At 43.1% G+C, this 13,240-nt stretch overlaps 4 protein-coding genes across 5 annotated transcripts; 2 read left to right on the top strand and 2 right to left on the bottom strand.

Annotated features, from left to right (window-relative positions):
• Window positions 1–63: 63 nt before the first annotated feature.
• Window positions 64–1,119, bottom strand: GL218_06863 (D-lactate dehydrogenase; the record flags this gene model as incomplete). Its single annotated transcript, XM_033583594.1, has 1 exon — window positions 64–1,119. One exon carries the CDS (start codon window positions 1,117–1,119, stop codon window positions 64–66), a length of 1,056 nt encoding a protein of 351 aa, XP_033433038.1.
• Window positions 1,120–2,375: 1,256 nt separating this feature from the next.
• On the top strand, window positions 2,376–4,036 carry GL218_06862 (uncharacterized protein; the record flags this gene model as incomplete). The annotated part of the gene is made up of 3 exons (XM_033583593.1): window positions 2,376–3,183; window positions 3,519–3,570; window positions 3,838–4,036. 3 exons carry the CDS (start codon window positions 2,376–2,378, stop codon window positions 4,034–4,036), a joined length of 1,059 nt encoding a protein of 352 aa, XP_033433037.1.
• Window positions 4,037–6,016: 1,980 nt separating this feature from the next.
• On the top strand, window positions 6,017–7,618 carry GL218_06861 (uncharacterized protein; the record flags this gene model as incomplete). Of its 2 annotated transcripts, XM_033583591.1 has the most annotated exons (4): window positions 6,245–6,667; window positions 6,728–6,953; window positions 7,016–7,414; window positions 7,476–7,618. In XM_033583591.1, the coding sequence occupies 4 exons, from the start codon at window positions 6,245–6,247 to the stop codon at window positions 7,616–7,618; spliced, it is 1,191 nt and encodes a 396-aa protein (XP_033433035.1). The 2 variants fall into 2 exon arrangements, with proteins under 2 accessions (XP_033433036.1, XP_033433035.1); XM_033583592.1 differs by having other exon boundaries at window positions 6,017–6,953.
• Window positions 7,619–10,029: 2,411 nt separating this feature from the next.
• GL218_06860 (Sulfate permease 2) lies at window positions 10,030–12,587 on the bottom strand (the record flags this gene model as incomplete). Its single annotated transcript, XM_033583590.1, has 5 exons — window positions 10,030–10,581; window positions 10,637–11,493; window positions 11,544–12,087; window positions 12,147–12,292; window positions 12,347–12,587. 5 exons carry the CDS (start codon window positions 12,585–12,587, stop codon window positions 10,030–10,032), a joined length of 2,340 nt encoding a protein of 779 aa, XP_033433034.1.
• Between the last annotated feature and the right edge of the window lie 653 nt (window positions 12,588–13,240).

The following is a 13,240-nucleotide window of genomic DNA, read 5'->3' as shown; positions in this document are numbered from 1 at the left end:
TGAGTCTTTCACGCACCCTTACTTACTTACTATGACCTACCTACCCCATGAACCCTTATATTTCTAGATCCGAATTGGGACAGAACCTCTCTTAACCAACTCAGACCCAGCTTGGTCTTGAACGAGAGCATTCTTGCATCGTCTGTCATGCAAGAAATCGCTCAAGTTACGGATGGTACCCTCGGCAATTTCTCGCAGCGCTTCCTCCGTAAAGAAAGCTTGGTGACCGCACACGAGTACGTTATGAAAGGTAGTTAGACGCATAAGCTCGTCATCATCGATAATATGACCCGAGTGATCATTGTAGAACAACGCCCCTTCGCCCTCATACACGTCTAGCGCCAGACCACCCAAGTGCTTTCTCTTTAAGGCCGCAATGACGGCTTTGGTGTTGATAAGCCCGCCTCTTGAAGTGTTTACTAGCATAGCTCCCTTCTTCATCTTCGACAGCGACTCGTCGTTAATAATATATCGCGTCTTCTCCGTCAATGGGCAGTGTAGACTAACGAAGTCGCTTTCGGAGAGCAGGGTATCGAGATCCGTGTACGTGCCATACTTTTTAAAGTCGTCGTTTTCGAAGACGTCGTAGGCTATTAGTCGGCATCCGAAACCGTTCATGATTCGGGAGAATGCCACACCGATGCGACCCGTGCCAATAACGCCCACTGTCTTTCCGTTCAAAGTGCGCCCTAGTAGTCCCTGGAGGCTGAAGTTTCCTTCGCGGACACGGTTGTAGGCCCGGTGAGTATTTCGATTCAGCGTCTGGATTTGGGCAACGGCGAATTCGGCGACGGCCTCGGGGGAGTAGGAGGGTACGTTGGCGACGAAAAGGCCTAGTCGCTGGGCAGCTTCTAAGTCGACATTGTTGTATCCGGCGCAACGCAATAAGATGGCACGAACACCGCTTGCGTGTAGCGACTCTAGCACGTCGGCACCGAGATCATCGTTCACGAAGACGCAGACGGCGCTTGCACCCTTTGCTAGAGGAACTGTTTCGAGGGATAAGGCGAATTCGTGGTAGACGACTTCGATGTTAGTGGCGTTATCGAGCTCCGTCGCTCGGGTGCTCGTGAGGTACTTCTTGTCGTAAGATTTAGCGGAGAAGACGGCGAGCTGCATGGTGCGATAATGAGAGTTCTAATTTACTTTAAAGTGGTCTCAACGAGTTGGAATAGGAGAGGTTTTGTGAACGATATCAAGAAAATGATTATAGTGATGATGTTGATGGTAAGTATTGGCTTAGGTAGCTGATTTCACTTAAGAAAGCCAATGTTCTGGGCACAACTATCGATGTTAGTATCTGGTAAGGTTTCTAATAAGTATTTTTGGTTTCTTGGTTTCTTGGACGGAGCTTGGTGCGAGGGTGCGAGGATCATCTGTAGGTTCGTTTTGCATCTTGGCAGCTGAAGTTTCACAACATTGATGTCATAGGTAGGAATATGAATATCATAGCGCATATCGGAGTATATTTCTGTGTATTATAACTTATAGAATATTCGATTAAATAACATGCGATGAAAAAGTGCATTGGCAAGATTATCATTTTTATAAATTTTGTGATGATAAATTAAGAAGTGAAAGCTCGAAGTGAAATTGGAAATGGTCAGTCGAATTTTGAGACTTAGAATTGGCGGGGTGAGTTCCGAAGAGAGCATTACACTGTCTATTGCGATTAATAATATTCTCATATGAGATATATCTATATATCACATATAAGGTACCTCTTGATGAACCCTTCGCGAATAATGCAACATCTAACATTATCTCTATTGGATACCGACATAGGTTAAGCATTATCCATTAAATCTAACATCCATACGAATGAATCTTTAAGTACTTGAGGTATTAAGTATTGATATTTACATGTCTTTAGTATATGGTTGAGGTCCTTTGTACTCACCTACTGTATGGATGGGAGATAACCACGAAACCACGAAACCACGGCCGCGGTCAACGTGCAGCCACCTCAGCGTCATATTTTATATAGGCTTCCATCCTTCTCGCTCATACTATCCTGGCAAACCGTAAGAAGACCCAATACTCTTAACCCAAACCTTCCAAACTATTTCATCATTGAAATAGGAGTTGTATACGTGGTTCGGCTGCGTGGTGTATATTTATGCTACACAGCCGTATATTGCATACGATTTGCAGGATCACATATTAGGTAGATATCAGGTACCTACCTGAAACTGTTCCGATTCATCCCATCTTATGGAGAAGACATTAATCTAGATTCTTTCCCGAGTCTGTCGCATATATAGTAGGTAATATACTCGTATGATAAATGCAGGCGCCCATGTTTGGAACAGAGTTACAATCCCAAGGACGGAATATTAAATGATCATATTCGTATCGACAACGACTAGTTCGCAATGAGGATCCCACCAAGCAAGGCTGGCGAGCTCCGGAACGACGGGCGTGGTCATAGCACATATGAAGCATCCGACAATGACAACCTCAAAGTCGAGCTAGATCAGCTCTCCGTGCAGACTCGCCGCTACATCGATGTAACTAGTGGTCTTACCCAAAATGTTGCCAATCTTACTACTACACTTCAAGAGACACAGGATGCCCTTGCATCGATCAAGACCGAGCTTTCCTCACTCAAGCTCGAGAACGAACAGCTACGAGGCGAACTGAGCGCCTTACGTCTTGAGAAAAACACTAGAAGTATTCCGCCGAAGATAGAAAACCTCCCGCTGATGAAGCTCCCACCTGATGTCCGTAAAAAGATCTGGCACCTAGCTGCAGGACCGAAGTCGATGGAGATATTCGAGATTCGCTGGCGGTCTCCTGTGCCTGACTCGGAGCCACGCTCGATAGTTACGATGGATAAGAGGCGTATGAGGGTGTCACATGCCTGTCAAGAATCTAGGAACCTCTTGTACCCCTCGTCACGATGCACTGAGTGGCCTCATACCCCTGTGCAGACGTACATGGACCCAGATCGCGATAGCGTCATGATTAACGGCAACTTCATGATCGGAATGAGCTTCGAGGATATCCTAGGGCATGTGCAGCGCCTCATCCTAACACCCGACCATGGCAGCTTTCAGATTATAGAAGAAATAGCTTCGAGCTACGGTCCATGTTGGAATATGCGGCAGGTCAGCTTCGTGCTTGAAACTTGGAGCATTTCGGCCCAGGCGAGCGCCTTGATCTGCAAGCGGTTATCTGCACGTATGCCAGTTGTGGTTGACCTAGATGATGATCAGGAGATGATTCGGACGATGAACCAAATCGTAGATGGACCTTGGCATAGCCAGCACCACCAGCGGGTAGATACGCTCTCTAGCTTCCACAAGCAATGCCATATAACACGAACAAAGAAATCATATAACAGGATGACATCCTGTGGAAGCAGGTTATGCGATACTAAGTACTGGGAGGGTTTCTGTACTGCGTTCCGTACAGAGTGGTATGAGCGGAGTCATTGGTACAATCAAGATGTGCCAGATATAAAGAGAGTGGCGCTGTTGGTTGAAGGAGACGAAGGGACCCCTAAGATATCTCAGCACTTGCCATGGCATCCGAAGAGCTCGTCTCATTACTGAGGCTAGAAATATGGTAGGTAGCTTCATTTTTATTATTCCGTAGTAGCTGAGAACGGTGTCTAATCAAAAGTTGGATTGTCGAACTCATCCGGGTGTGGGTTGAATCAGGTCTGGATATAGGAGTCACAGGATACCTCGTTGAATTAATCTTCCAATTTTACTTGAACGATCTCGCTGCACTTGATGAAATATCGTTACATGCCTTACTTAACTTTTAATAACTTCTATTGGTCATATGAAAATCATCATCGTTGGGGCTGGTCTAAGCATCCACATGTAGCACTGCCATCGCGCTCCGCAAATTTATCCCCGCCAGTCAACCCCTTAAGGTCAAATTCTACGTCAATATTAACCCGGCTATCGACCAGGCTACGAAGCAAGCCACGCCGAAGGTCAGCACAAGTCGGCTAGACGCCGGGTTGAGGCTCCAATCTAATAGACTTCGTGTCCTGGAAGATCTCGACCCGGCGCTGAGGTGAAGGGTTTGCGCAGCTGGTTTCCCGTGTATGCGCTTCACGTGGAAGATAGTCATATATCGTACGTGTTCACGATATTTGCGATAGAGATGACAGGTTGTACAATAGCACTACGAGTACCAATAACTATACCGGATGGCTTCGTATTTTCCGAAACAGAGCCACGTGTATAAATTAAGAAGAATACGCGGAAATGAAGCTTGATTGATTAAAAGTTGGCTGTGCAACGCCAAAACTGCAGGAATATTCCGTTAGGTAAGCTAGAGAAGCTAGAGGATGGCTTAGTTCAAGGTGGCTTAGTTGATAGCGAGTGAAGAAGTGACGTCATATAGGTACTTCTTCCTAGTTGATCTTACGCGCAAACATGAACATTTAATATTTACCTTGCGCATTCATGCATACATTAATACGAACTCACCGCTCAACTCACTACATAATATAAGACTTAAGCTTTACACTTATCTGATATTTAAATAACCTACTTCTCAATACTACTTACCTCTATAAACCAACAAGTAGTAATATTTCTTCCGTGTACGATAACGCAATTACACCTCAAACATGTCGCCATCGCAACCCAGTCCCCAAATGCTGAACGACCAGGCCGCGCAATCCAGTGGGCCGACGGCTCATCAGCCCGTCCAGACGACACAACCTATCGCACTTCAAGCAATGGGTATGTTAGACGAATATTTACCATAGTTATTCAGTTATAACATTGGAGAAGAAGAGAACTTATAAGACAAGCATATTACTAACACTTAAAAACAGATCCTCAGCGTCCTCAGCCCGAACAACCCGAGTACGGAAACTTGCGCGGCGGAGAACGTAGTTCGTGCTGTCCAGGCCGTTTCTGCTTCTGTATCCCCTGCCCGCTACCATGCGATTTCTGCATCATTTAAGCATATATCGTTTATTATGGTATCACTACGACTGTTATAGATGACTTGGTCGCGGGCGTTCGGTTGGCTTCCCTTCAGGCCGGGTATGAATTAGGATCATGATGTCTTATTGGAGATTCTATTATTATTGTCGCATTCGAGAATTACGATCGCCAGATATATGATAGATTCTCTATAGTTATTATATATAGCTACGCATCAAAAATTACCTTATGTCTATACCTTCACCCTCCAGTGACGTTCATAGGCAAGTCTCACATAATAACCTAGCTGCTAATGTATACCTATCAAGTAGAGCATCATATAATTACCTACATATACATGCTCACCCTTACTAATGTCCTACTTTTTCGTATATTTCCCGTCGCCATTTCTGACGGCCCCCCAAGGCAAAGACGGTTCATGATATCTACAAGATATAAAATTCTCGGTGACCATTATGCAGGAATTCTACTTGGTTACATTCTATTAGAGTCGTAAGGATGGCTGCCGAATCACACTTACCTCCAATTCTATGCCTAACAGATGACATTGGGAATACTAGACTAGCCAACCATCACACTCATCCATACACACATGATATTAAGGATAATAACAATGGCGATGATTAACATGCATATACTGGTTTATCTTAATGAACTCGCATCAATAGTCCTGTTCTCGGTTTCGTTGTCAACCTAATACTCGAATTCAGGGCTACAATATGTTCATTGGTTATTAGTCCAGCTTATAGGCTTCAAGTTTTACGTTCAGCGACGGGCTCTATGGTACTCACGTTTCCACGTCATAATAACACAATAGGTGCCAGATACCAAATGCAAAATTTTGACTACGTGCAACTCGGTTACGACTGCCTCTACTGTCAGATATTGCGGAAGAAATTCCGTTATTATTATTATCGCGCGACAAATCAGTTGAGAAAGATAGCAATGGTTTTGGCAATAAAGCCCGAGCTTTAGTAATGTATCTGATCGATATGTATAGTCTAGAGGTAGAAGCATTCTATTCTACGTGATTCAGTTCGGATCCCATCTAGACACCTCCCATATCTTCATCACTTTCACGTCCGCCTTCACTCACAATGGGCATCTTCGAAGATGCGCGTGATGGAAACCTGGATCAGTACAAACTGGACCAGTATAAAACTTCCTCATTCGATATTAACTCTATAGATCCGGAGACGGGACTGACTCTACTTGCTACGGCTTCCTTGAAGGGCCGTACCGATGTTGTTAAGCTACTTTTACAGAATAATGCATCGGCAACTAAGCTCTCCCAAGGCGACCGCACCCCCGTGTGGTTCGCCGCGATGGGTTCTATGAAGAAGAGGGACCGCGCCGAGATCATCCGTCTACTCCATGCTCACGGCGCTGACATCAACAAGCCCTCTTCGGGGGACGCCAACTATACACCTCTGATGAAAGTTGTCGCCGAGTGGAAGGATGTCAATACCGTTCGCCAACTCATTAATCTCGGTGCGGATAAGACCTTGAAGAATTCTAATCGAGAAACGGCAGCTAGGATCGCTTTTGAGAAGAAAAAAGACGCCATGATTGATGCTCTTAATAGTAGCTCTCAGGGGCGTCTGACTCTCATGGACATCATTTGGAAGATTCTTGCCTTCGTCCTTCATTTAATAATTTGGGTCTACATTGTTATATCAAGTGTATTGAAGGGCATCATCGAATCGAGCCATGAGCCTAGCGAGATCAAGATCCTAAGTCATTCTAATGTTAGTAATACTACTCTGGATATTACCACACCTCGTCTTCTAGCTAATACCCATCTACAGGAAGTCCAAGAAAGCAAGATGGCAGAGGAATATAAGAGCGACATCATCAGGTTTATTTCAAAAAATCACATGGATAGCTTCTTCAAGAACGACGATCCCTTTCTTAATACACTTGTTGAGAAGGCCGCTAAGATGAAAGCGAACCCCCCTGAATCGACGCTTAAGTCTGACAAAGATATCCGTGATCTTATAAAGGTATCACTATACCAGCAGGTGATCCTTTGCGGTAGGCAAACGCACTATCTATAAGTTGATGCGGGAAAACTCGAAGCTAATGTGTAATTCTAGACGACAGTACATCCATGTCTGTAGGCAACCGCATTAAAGCCCAGCAACATCTAGCCAAGCGAGTTACAAAATTTGCCACTTACATTATACCCGATGAAGATGGCGTCGAGTTACGCTTCATCAATAGCTCCGTGTCTGGAAGCAGACTCCGGGAGGCAGAAGTTGAGACCATTATGACCAACATGCAACCAACTGGGGATGCAGACATTGGGTCGAACCTAATCGCGAAGATTCTCAAGCCTCTAGTGTACGACAAGTTAGAGAATAAAGAACTAGTGCGTCCCTTATTAGTGTCGATGATTACGGATGGATTCCCCGAGCCAGAGTCCTCAAATACGTTGAGAAATGCGATCATAGAGTGTGGGAGGAAGCTGATTAAGGCTGGCTATGAGCCTGAGGGTAAGTACTATATATTTCTCACCCATCCTAACTGTAACTATCGCTAACATGTATTTATAAGCCGTTCTGTTCCAGGTTAGCCAAATCGGAAACTCCAAAGCCTCGAAGAAGTTCTTCGATAGCCTACGAAACGACAAGCAGTTGAAGAGAGTCCTCTACTGCTCCAGCGGTAATGCGCAACCCGCATGCACCCACCATCCATGATTAATAGCTAATATCTTCGTCATAGATCGGTCAGATAAAGAATCTGAGGGTTTAAAGCAAGATGAGGTTCAACTTGAGCAATGGGTCTATGTTACCATTGTACCCCCTGACGATTTATCGGTGGTTGTATAGTAATTAAGCACTCTTGGCCTTGGCTTCTGGAGACTGGGATATATATTATCACAGAAAATTACGATAATGGGTAGATGCAAGCCTTGGAAGCTTTAGTATGTGGGATTCTACATGTCAAAAGCTATTTATTATGATTCATAAATAGAGCTTTTAACAGGCCATGAGCTAAACTTCAGCTTCTTTGTTAGTGAATGTAAATAAGGCTTCTCTTATTAAGTTGATTTCATCACTGTGCATAGGAAATGTCATCTCGAAGAATTTAAATATGTGATATTATATCAACTAACATAGGACACAGTAACTTAGCTACTAGCATAGTGTTTAATATATACGAAGTTCCTCTTCCCATCAGGGTTATTCTTAACCTATAACCCCCCTGACCCTAGGTCGCAAACCGAGAAGAACATGTAGAGAGCTTTATTATGAGACAACGCGATCATTGTGTATCTTACACTTCAATATATGGTTCAACCCAGGCGACTGCCTCAGAGTTTACGATTCACTTTGATTGGATCAGTAGGAAGTTTGGCAGTCTCCGCACATGCCACGAAGTTCATATCTGACTAAAGCATGACGATTGATGTCTTTCGTCATCCAAAGGTAAGCTTGTTCGTCTGAACCTATTTTGCGCCTACACCTGTTACATCTCGGAGGGGGACTATTGACTATTGCTGAATGCTGGAGAAGCTTCATGATGTCTAAAGCCAACTCTGGGATGCTTTCTAAGGTTGCTAGAAACCGGTCGTACTTGGTAATTCGGAACCCACTCTTGACTATGAAATCTTTCACTAAATCTTTAAGACGTGCATAAGGCGAAGAGTCTAAGGTATATGAAGTCTCGATCGTTCGGAATAAATAGTCGATTTCTTCATCACCAAATACATATTGTAGATTTTTATGAGGTTGGGGCATATTCCGTAAACGCATTGCCATCCCGTCCAGCTTAAGGCTAGTTCTTGATATGATTTCTTTCGCCAAACTGTTGATTTGAAAGAAATCAGCCAGTTTAAAAAAGTCGCAAGGGCGGGTATTGACTAACTCTTGCGAAACTATTTTGTCATCACATGTTAGTTTAATCCAAAATGAGAACTTTGATGAATACCTTAGGAGGTAGGTAGGTATTACCTTTTCCAGTGTATAGAAAATAAACAATCTTATCTATATCATCGGGGATCTGATCCTGAATGGTGATTTCGCCCGTAGTAGCTTCCTGATCGTCAACTATTAGCGTATCGAATACCACAGCATGGGATTTATGTTAGTCGCCCCGTTATATATTGTTATGGTGGGAGTGGTCTTGTTTGGTCGAGAGCTGGGGACATACCTTAAAGGGGCCATTGAACGCTTTATTAAAGTATGGGCATCTTGGGCAGATGATAGTTTTGTGAAGTTGCCAAACGCGGTTCTCGCACTTAACCTTCACATCTGAAAGCATGCCAGACTTTAATAGACTGCCGTTTCTAAGTTAGAATCGCATTTAAGCGGGAATAAAGCATTTTAGGTAGGTAGTTTATACTTACTCTTCTCCAGACTCAGAGAGCATATCCTCAGGCGATATATAGTCTCGAATTATAGTTGACATGGTGAAGATGCAGGGTAATTTATACTAACTAAATGTTTACTGGTATATGGGCAGATGGGCTGGTGTTGATTATCAGGTAGGATGTTATAGATAAGGTTAAGTTGATATATACTTTGCTTTGATATTTGAACCTCCTAGGTAGATGCAGACGTGACTGCCTTTTCCTTGAATGCCTTAGAACGGTAGGTGCCTATGTAGAAGTTATGACTTTGTGCAGTTTGTTAAATGGAAGGTTGGTAGCTGCCTAAATCCGTACCTATATTAGAACTCTCTTGTGTTTTATTTTCGAATATTAAAGGCGACCATCCTTTTCAAACTTATGCCTAAGGTCTACTAATATCGCTTTGAAGTTTTATATATGTGCCCCTAAGTACAGCATACTCGACGAAACTATTGTATTCACACAATAATAAACAAAGACTTTGATAATCAGATGGTAGTACCAGTCAATAAGTCGAGACAAATTTTATATGCACGATTGAAAAAATATAATTACAGGTAGGTAAGTTTATTATAGGTTTATGTGTCAGGATTCTAGATGAGACATCTAGAACAAAGAACAGGTTTAGTATGTATAGACCTAGAACCTCATAGATACCTTTAGAGTTTCTTGCGGAACAATGAAATTGTTTCCATACTGTTTGGTTCCACCTCGTGACATTATGGGTCTGTAGAGTCTTTATTACATTTTATATAATCAAATACCTTCTTGAGTAGTGAACACATTAATAGCCTGAACTGCAGCCATCAGATCTGCATGAAAGTTAGGATAGTTGATACCATGCGTAGATGTCAGTTGTCCAGTGCGTATTGGGATTGTTTCGATACCAGACCGTCCACTTTCTAGATTTTCAATAGTTGTAGATATTCTTGTAGGTTCAATTGCGGATTCTCTGAGTGGTTGGCAAGTCGTTCCCGTTGTTTTCCTTGCGAGAGTGAAGACTGGACTGTAGGGATTAGGGGTTTCCAACTCTCTGCTGCTTGGATAACCGAACCCAGCTACAGCCAACGCCCTACGCACCCAGCGGTCATCTACGCTTGCAAAGTGCAGCTGTACGGTTTCTGGAGATGACCAGCGTTCTAGTTGTTTACGAAGAATGATCAATCCGTTTATTGCGTCGGCATCGATGCTGCTCACAGTGGAAAAGTCGAATATCAGTGCTTTGAGAGTTGGCTTAGTGGCCTCTGAGCTAGATTGGTCTGATAATCCTTGAGATCGAGAGGAGGGACACTCATTCCATGGTCGGTCCTAAGCCATAAAAGTCAGCGAATAATGTTCCCCTATTATATACAATCTTACTTACGCCGGGATTCTTATAGTCAAGTACAGTGGTTCGGCAAGTTTCTTTTGTTACATATGCCAGAAGAAACTCCATATACTGGGATTGATTGACGTAATTGAAACCTTCGGGGAAGCGATATATGAATACTCCTGGACGAGGAGATTCAACATAGATGGATGGGTTAGATGCATCCTTTCGATTGAGCCGGAAGAAAGCATCTCTCGGAATGTTTGCCGATGTAAATGGCGCATCAACTGTAACTGAACTTCTCGTGTGTGAGTTTGGGTATGGGTGAACTTGAACGCGTCCAATAAACTGCCCCCGGCCACGAAGAAGCCGGATGAAAATGAGACACGCAGATAGAGCCGTAGTCACGTAGATCCCGTTCTCAAGTGTACTAAAAATAGATGTTAGAAGTCCGAGAGTGTAGATGACAAGGTCTAGGGGCGATATCAGCCATAATTTACGCAGCTCATCAAGAGACACGGGTAAATTTATCACGGCATGTATTATAAGAGCCGCCATAGTAGCAACTGGAGTCCAGTACAAGACCTGACCTAACGCATATAAGGCAAGGACGAGAATAGCGGCGCTAAAAGTTCCGGCCAGGGGTGTTTTAACACAGACTCTGGATAACGAAGCGCTACCGCCGAATGAAGCCGTTGAAGCATAAGCACCGACGAAAGGGCCAGCTAAATTTATTGCGCCGATAGCGACTAGCTCTTGTGATGGTACTATGCTGTAGTCGTTCTTCTGAGCCAAGGATTTGCCAATAGCAATATGTTCAACTATGATAACAATTACTATAGCTGGAAGCTCAGGTAGAAGACTTTTCACTAATTCAAGTTGAAAAGTCGGGGGTCCAATGTGACCAAAACCTATCATGAATAAGCTAATAACGACGTATCGGTTGGGATGGTATACGCACCTGTTGGGATGTGTCCAAGTATGCGAAACTTGAACTCATCTTGAGAGACATTCCTATTAACCAGATAACTGATGAAAATGTAAAGGAATGCAGTAAAAGACAGTCGAAGTGATGCAAGTGTATTCCACATCTTTTCCTGATGAGGCTTCCGTACCGCCAAGTATTGGAATAGCCACTTTACGGACATCAATAGTAACAAGGATGTAAGTCCGACCACTGCATCTAGCTTCATTCGACTGAGCCCTTTACATATCTCAATGAATATTTGATAAGCCGGATCCTTTGTATTGACGTCCCTAATCCCTAGGAGATTTGGCACCTGACCAAGAGTGATAATAATTGCAGCAGCGGTGATGAAAGACGAAATAGCTACATGAGGTATCAACTCGACGATCCACCCTAACCGTAAGAGGCCAAGGATAAGAAAAACACAGCCAGCGAGAAACGCGTGAGTTTTGGCCACTTCTTCCAGAGTAAAGTTAGGATTTTTGTCGATAATACTTGTTCCTGTCTTGCCAACGAGCAGAGATATTACGGCCGTTGCCTTTTTAAAGATTAGCAAGGTACTCAGTTACAGACACCCAAAATGACTTATACACATACCCCAACACAAATATCCTTAGATGTTCCAAAAACCCAATATAACGAAGCACCCGCAAATGTGGTGAAAAGCCCAAATTCAGGGCTTAGATTCGTTAGTATCGCATTGGACAACCCCTGTGGAATCATTACGAGACTTAGTGTACAACCTAAATATGGTCAGATCATACTGGATTATATTTGAAAAAGGGACAGGATATTACCAGCAATGAGGTCGGCGATTAGCCATCGCGTATTATATCGTCGGACCCATCCAATGAAAGGGAAAAGGCTCCGGAGGTATGAAATAGGGTTGACTTGGTTCGAGAATTGTTCTAGGACCCATTCTTTCGTTGTTGGGATTTGTTCTATGAATGGCTCGAATGGGTAAATCGCTTCGTTACTACGCTGGATAAGGCTATCTGGGGTTAAATGCGCATCAGCATTGCCTTTTACACCAAGCATCTTCACGATAGCCGAAAACCCATTTCCTATCATTCTAGCCATGAGTTCTTGCCCTAGGCACGATAAATCCCTAGAGATAGGGGACGAATAAATTATCAAGACGCAGAGAAGATAATTTTTATCAGGGAACAGAATAGAATAAATATATCTTGCAGTATGGTTAATACTACTTATTAGTAGACATTTTTAGGAGTAACAATAAGTGATAATGGAAATATCTACCTTTTTCATCAAATAAAGCTCTGCGACTCACTCGTTTTAAGTGTGTTAATCCCATTTGTGTTACCCGTGAAGCAAAACTATTAACTAGTCGGAGAGGTTATATCAAATTACCTGATATACAAGACATAGTCACTAAGTTATGTCTATCTATGTCTAATCCTATACCAGTTTAACTATTCAATTTTCTTTTAGTTCATATCTTTAATAAAGTGGTACTCAGGTATACTTTAGTAATTGCTGGTACTATACTTAGATCAGCCCCTGAATCGACTAGGAGGGACGCCAATGTGCACTTTGACCCTTCAGCCTTCAAAACGAGAAGTTTTATTAGTATCTTCATGTGTTTAAATATATTGTACTGTAGAACATAATAATATTTTCTTAATAATCTAACATAAGATCGATGTTGGGATTAGGTGAACTTGAAAAAT

The sequence above is a fragment of the Daldinia childiae genome (genome assembly GCF_008694065.1).
Source record: "Daldinia childiae strain JS-1345 chromosome Unknown Scaffold8, whole genome shotgun sequence".
NCBI classification, from domain to species: Eukaryota; Fungi; Ascomycota; class Sordariomycetes; order Xylariales; family Hypoxylaceae; genus Daldinia; species Daldinia childiae.
This window is presented reverse-complemented; position numbering and strand designations above follow the sequence as displayed.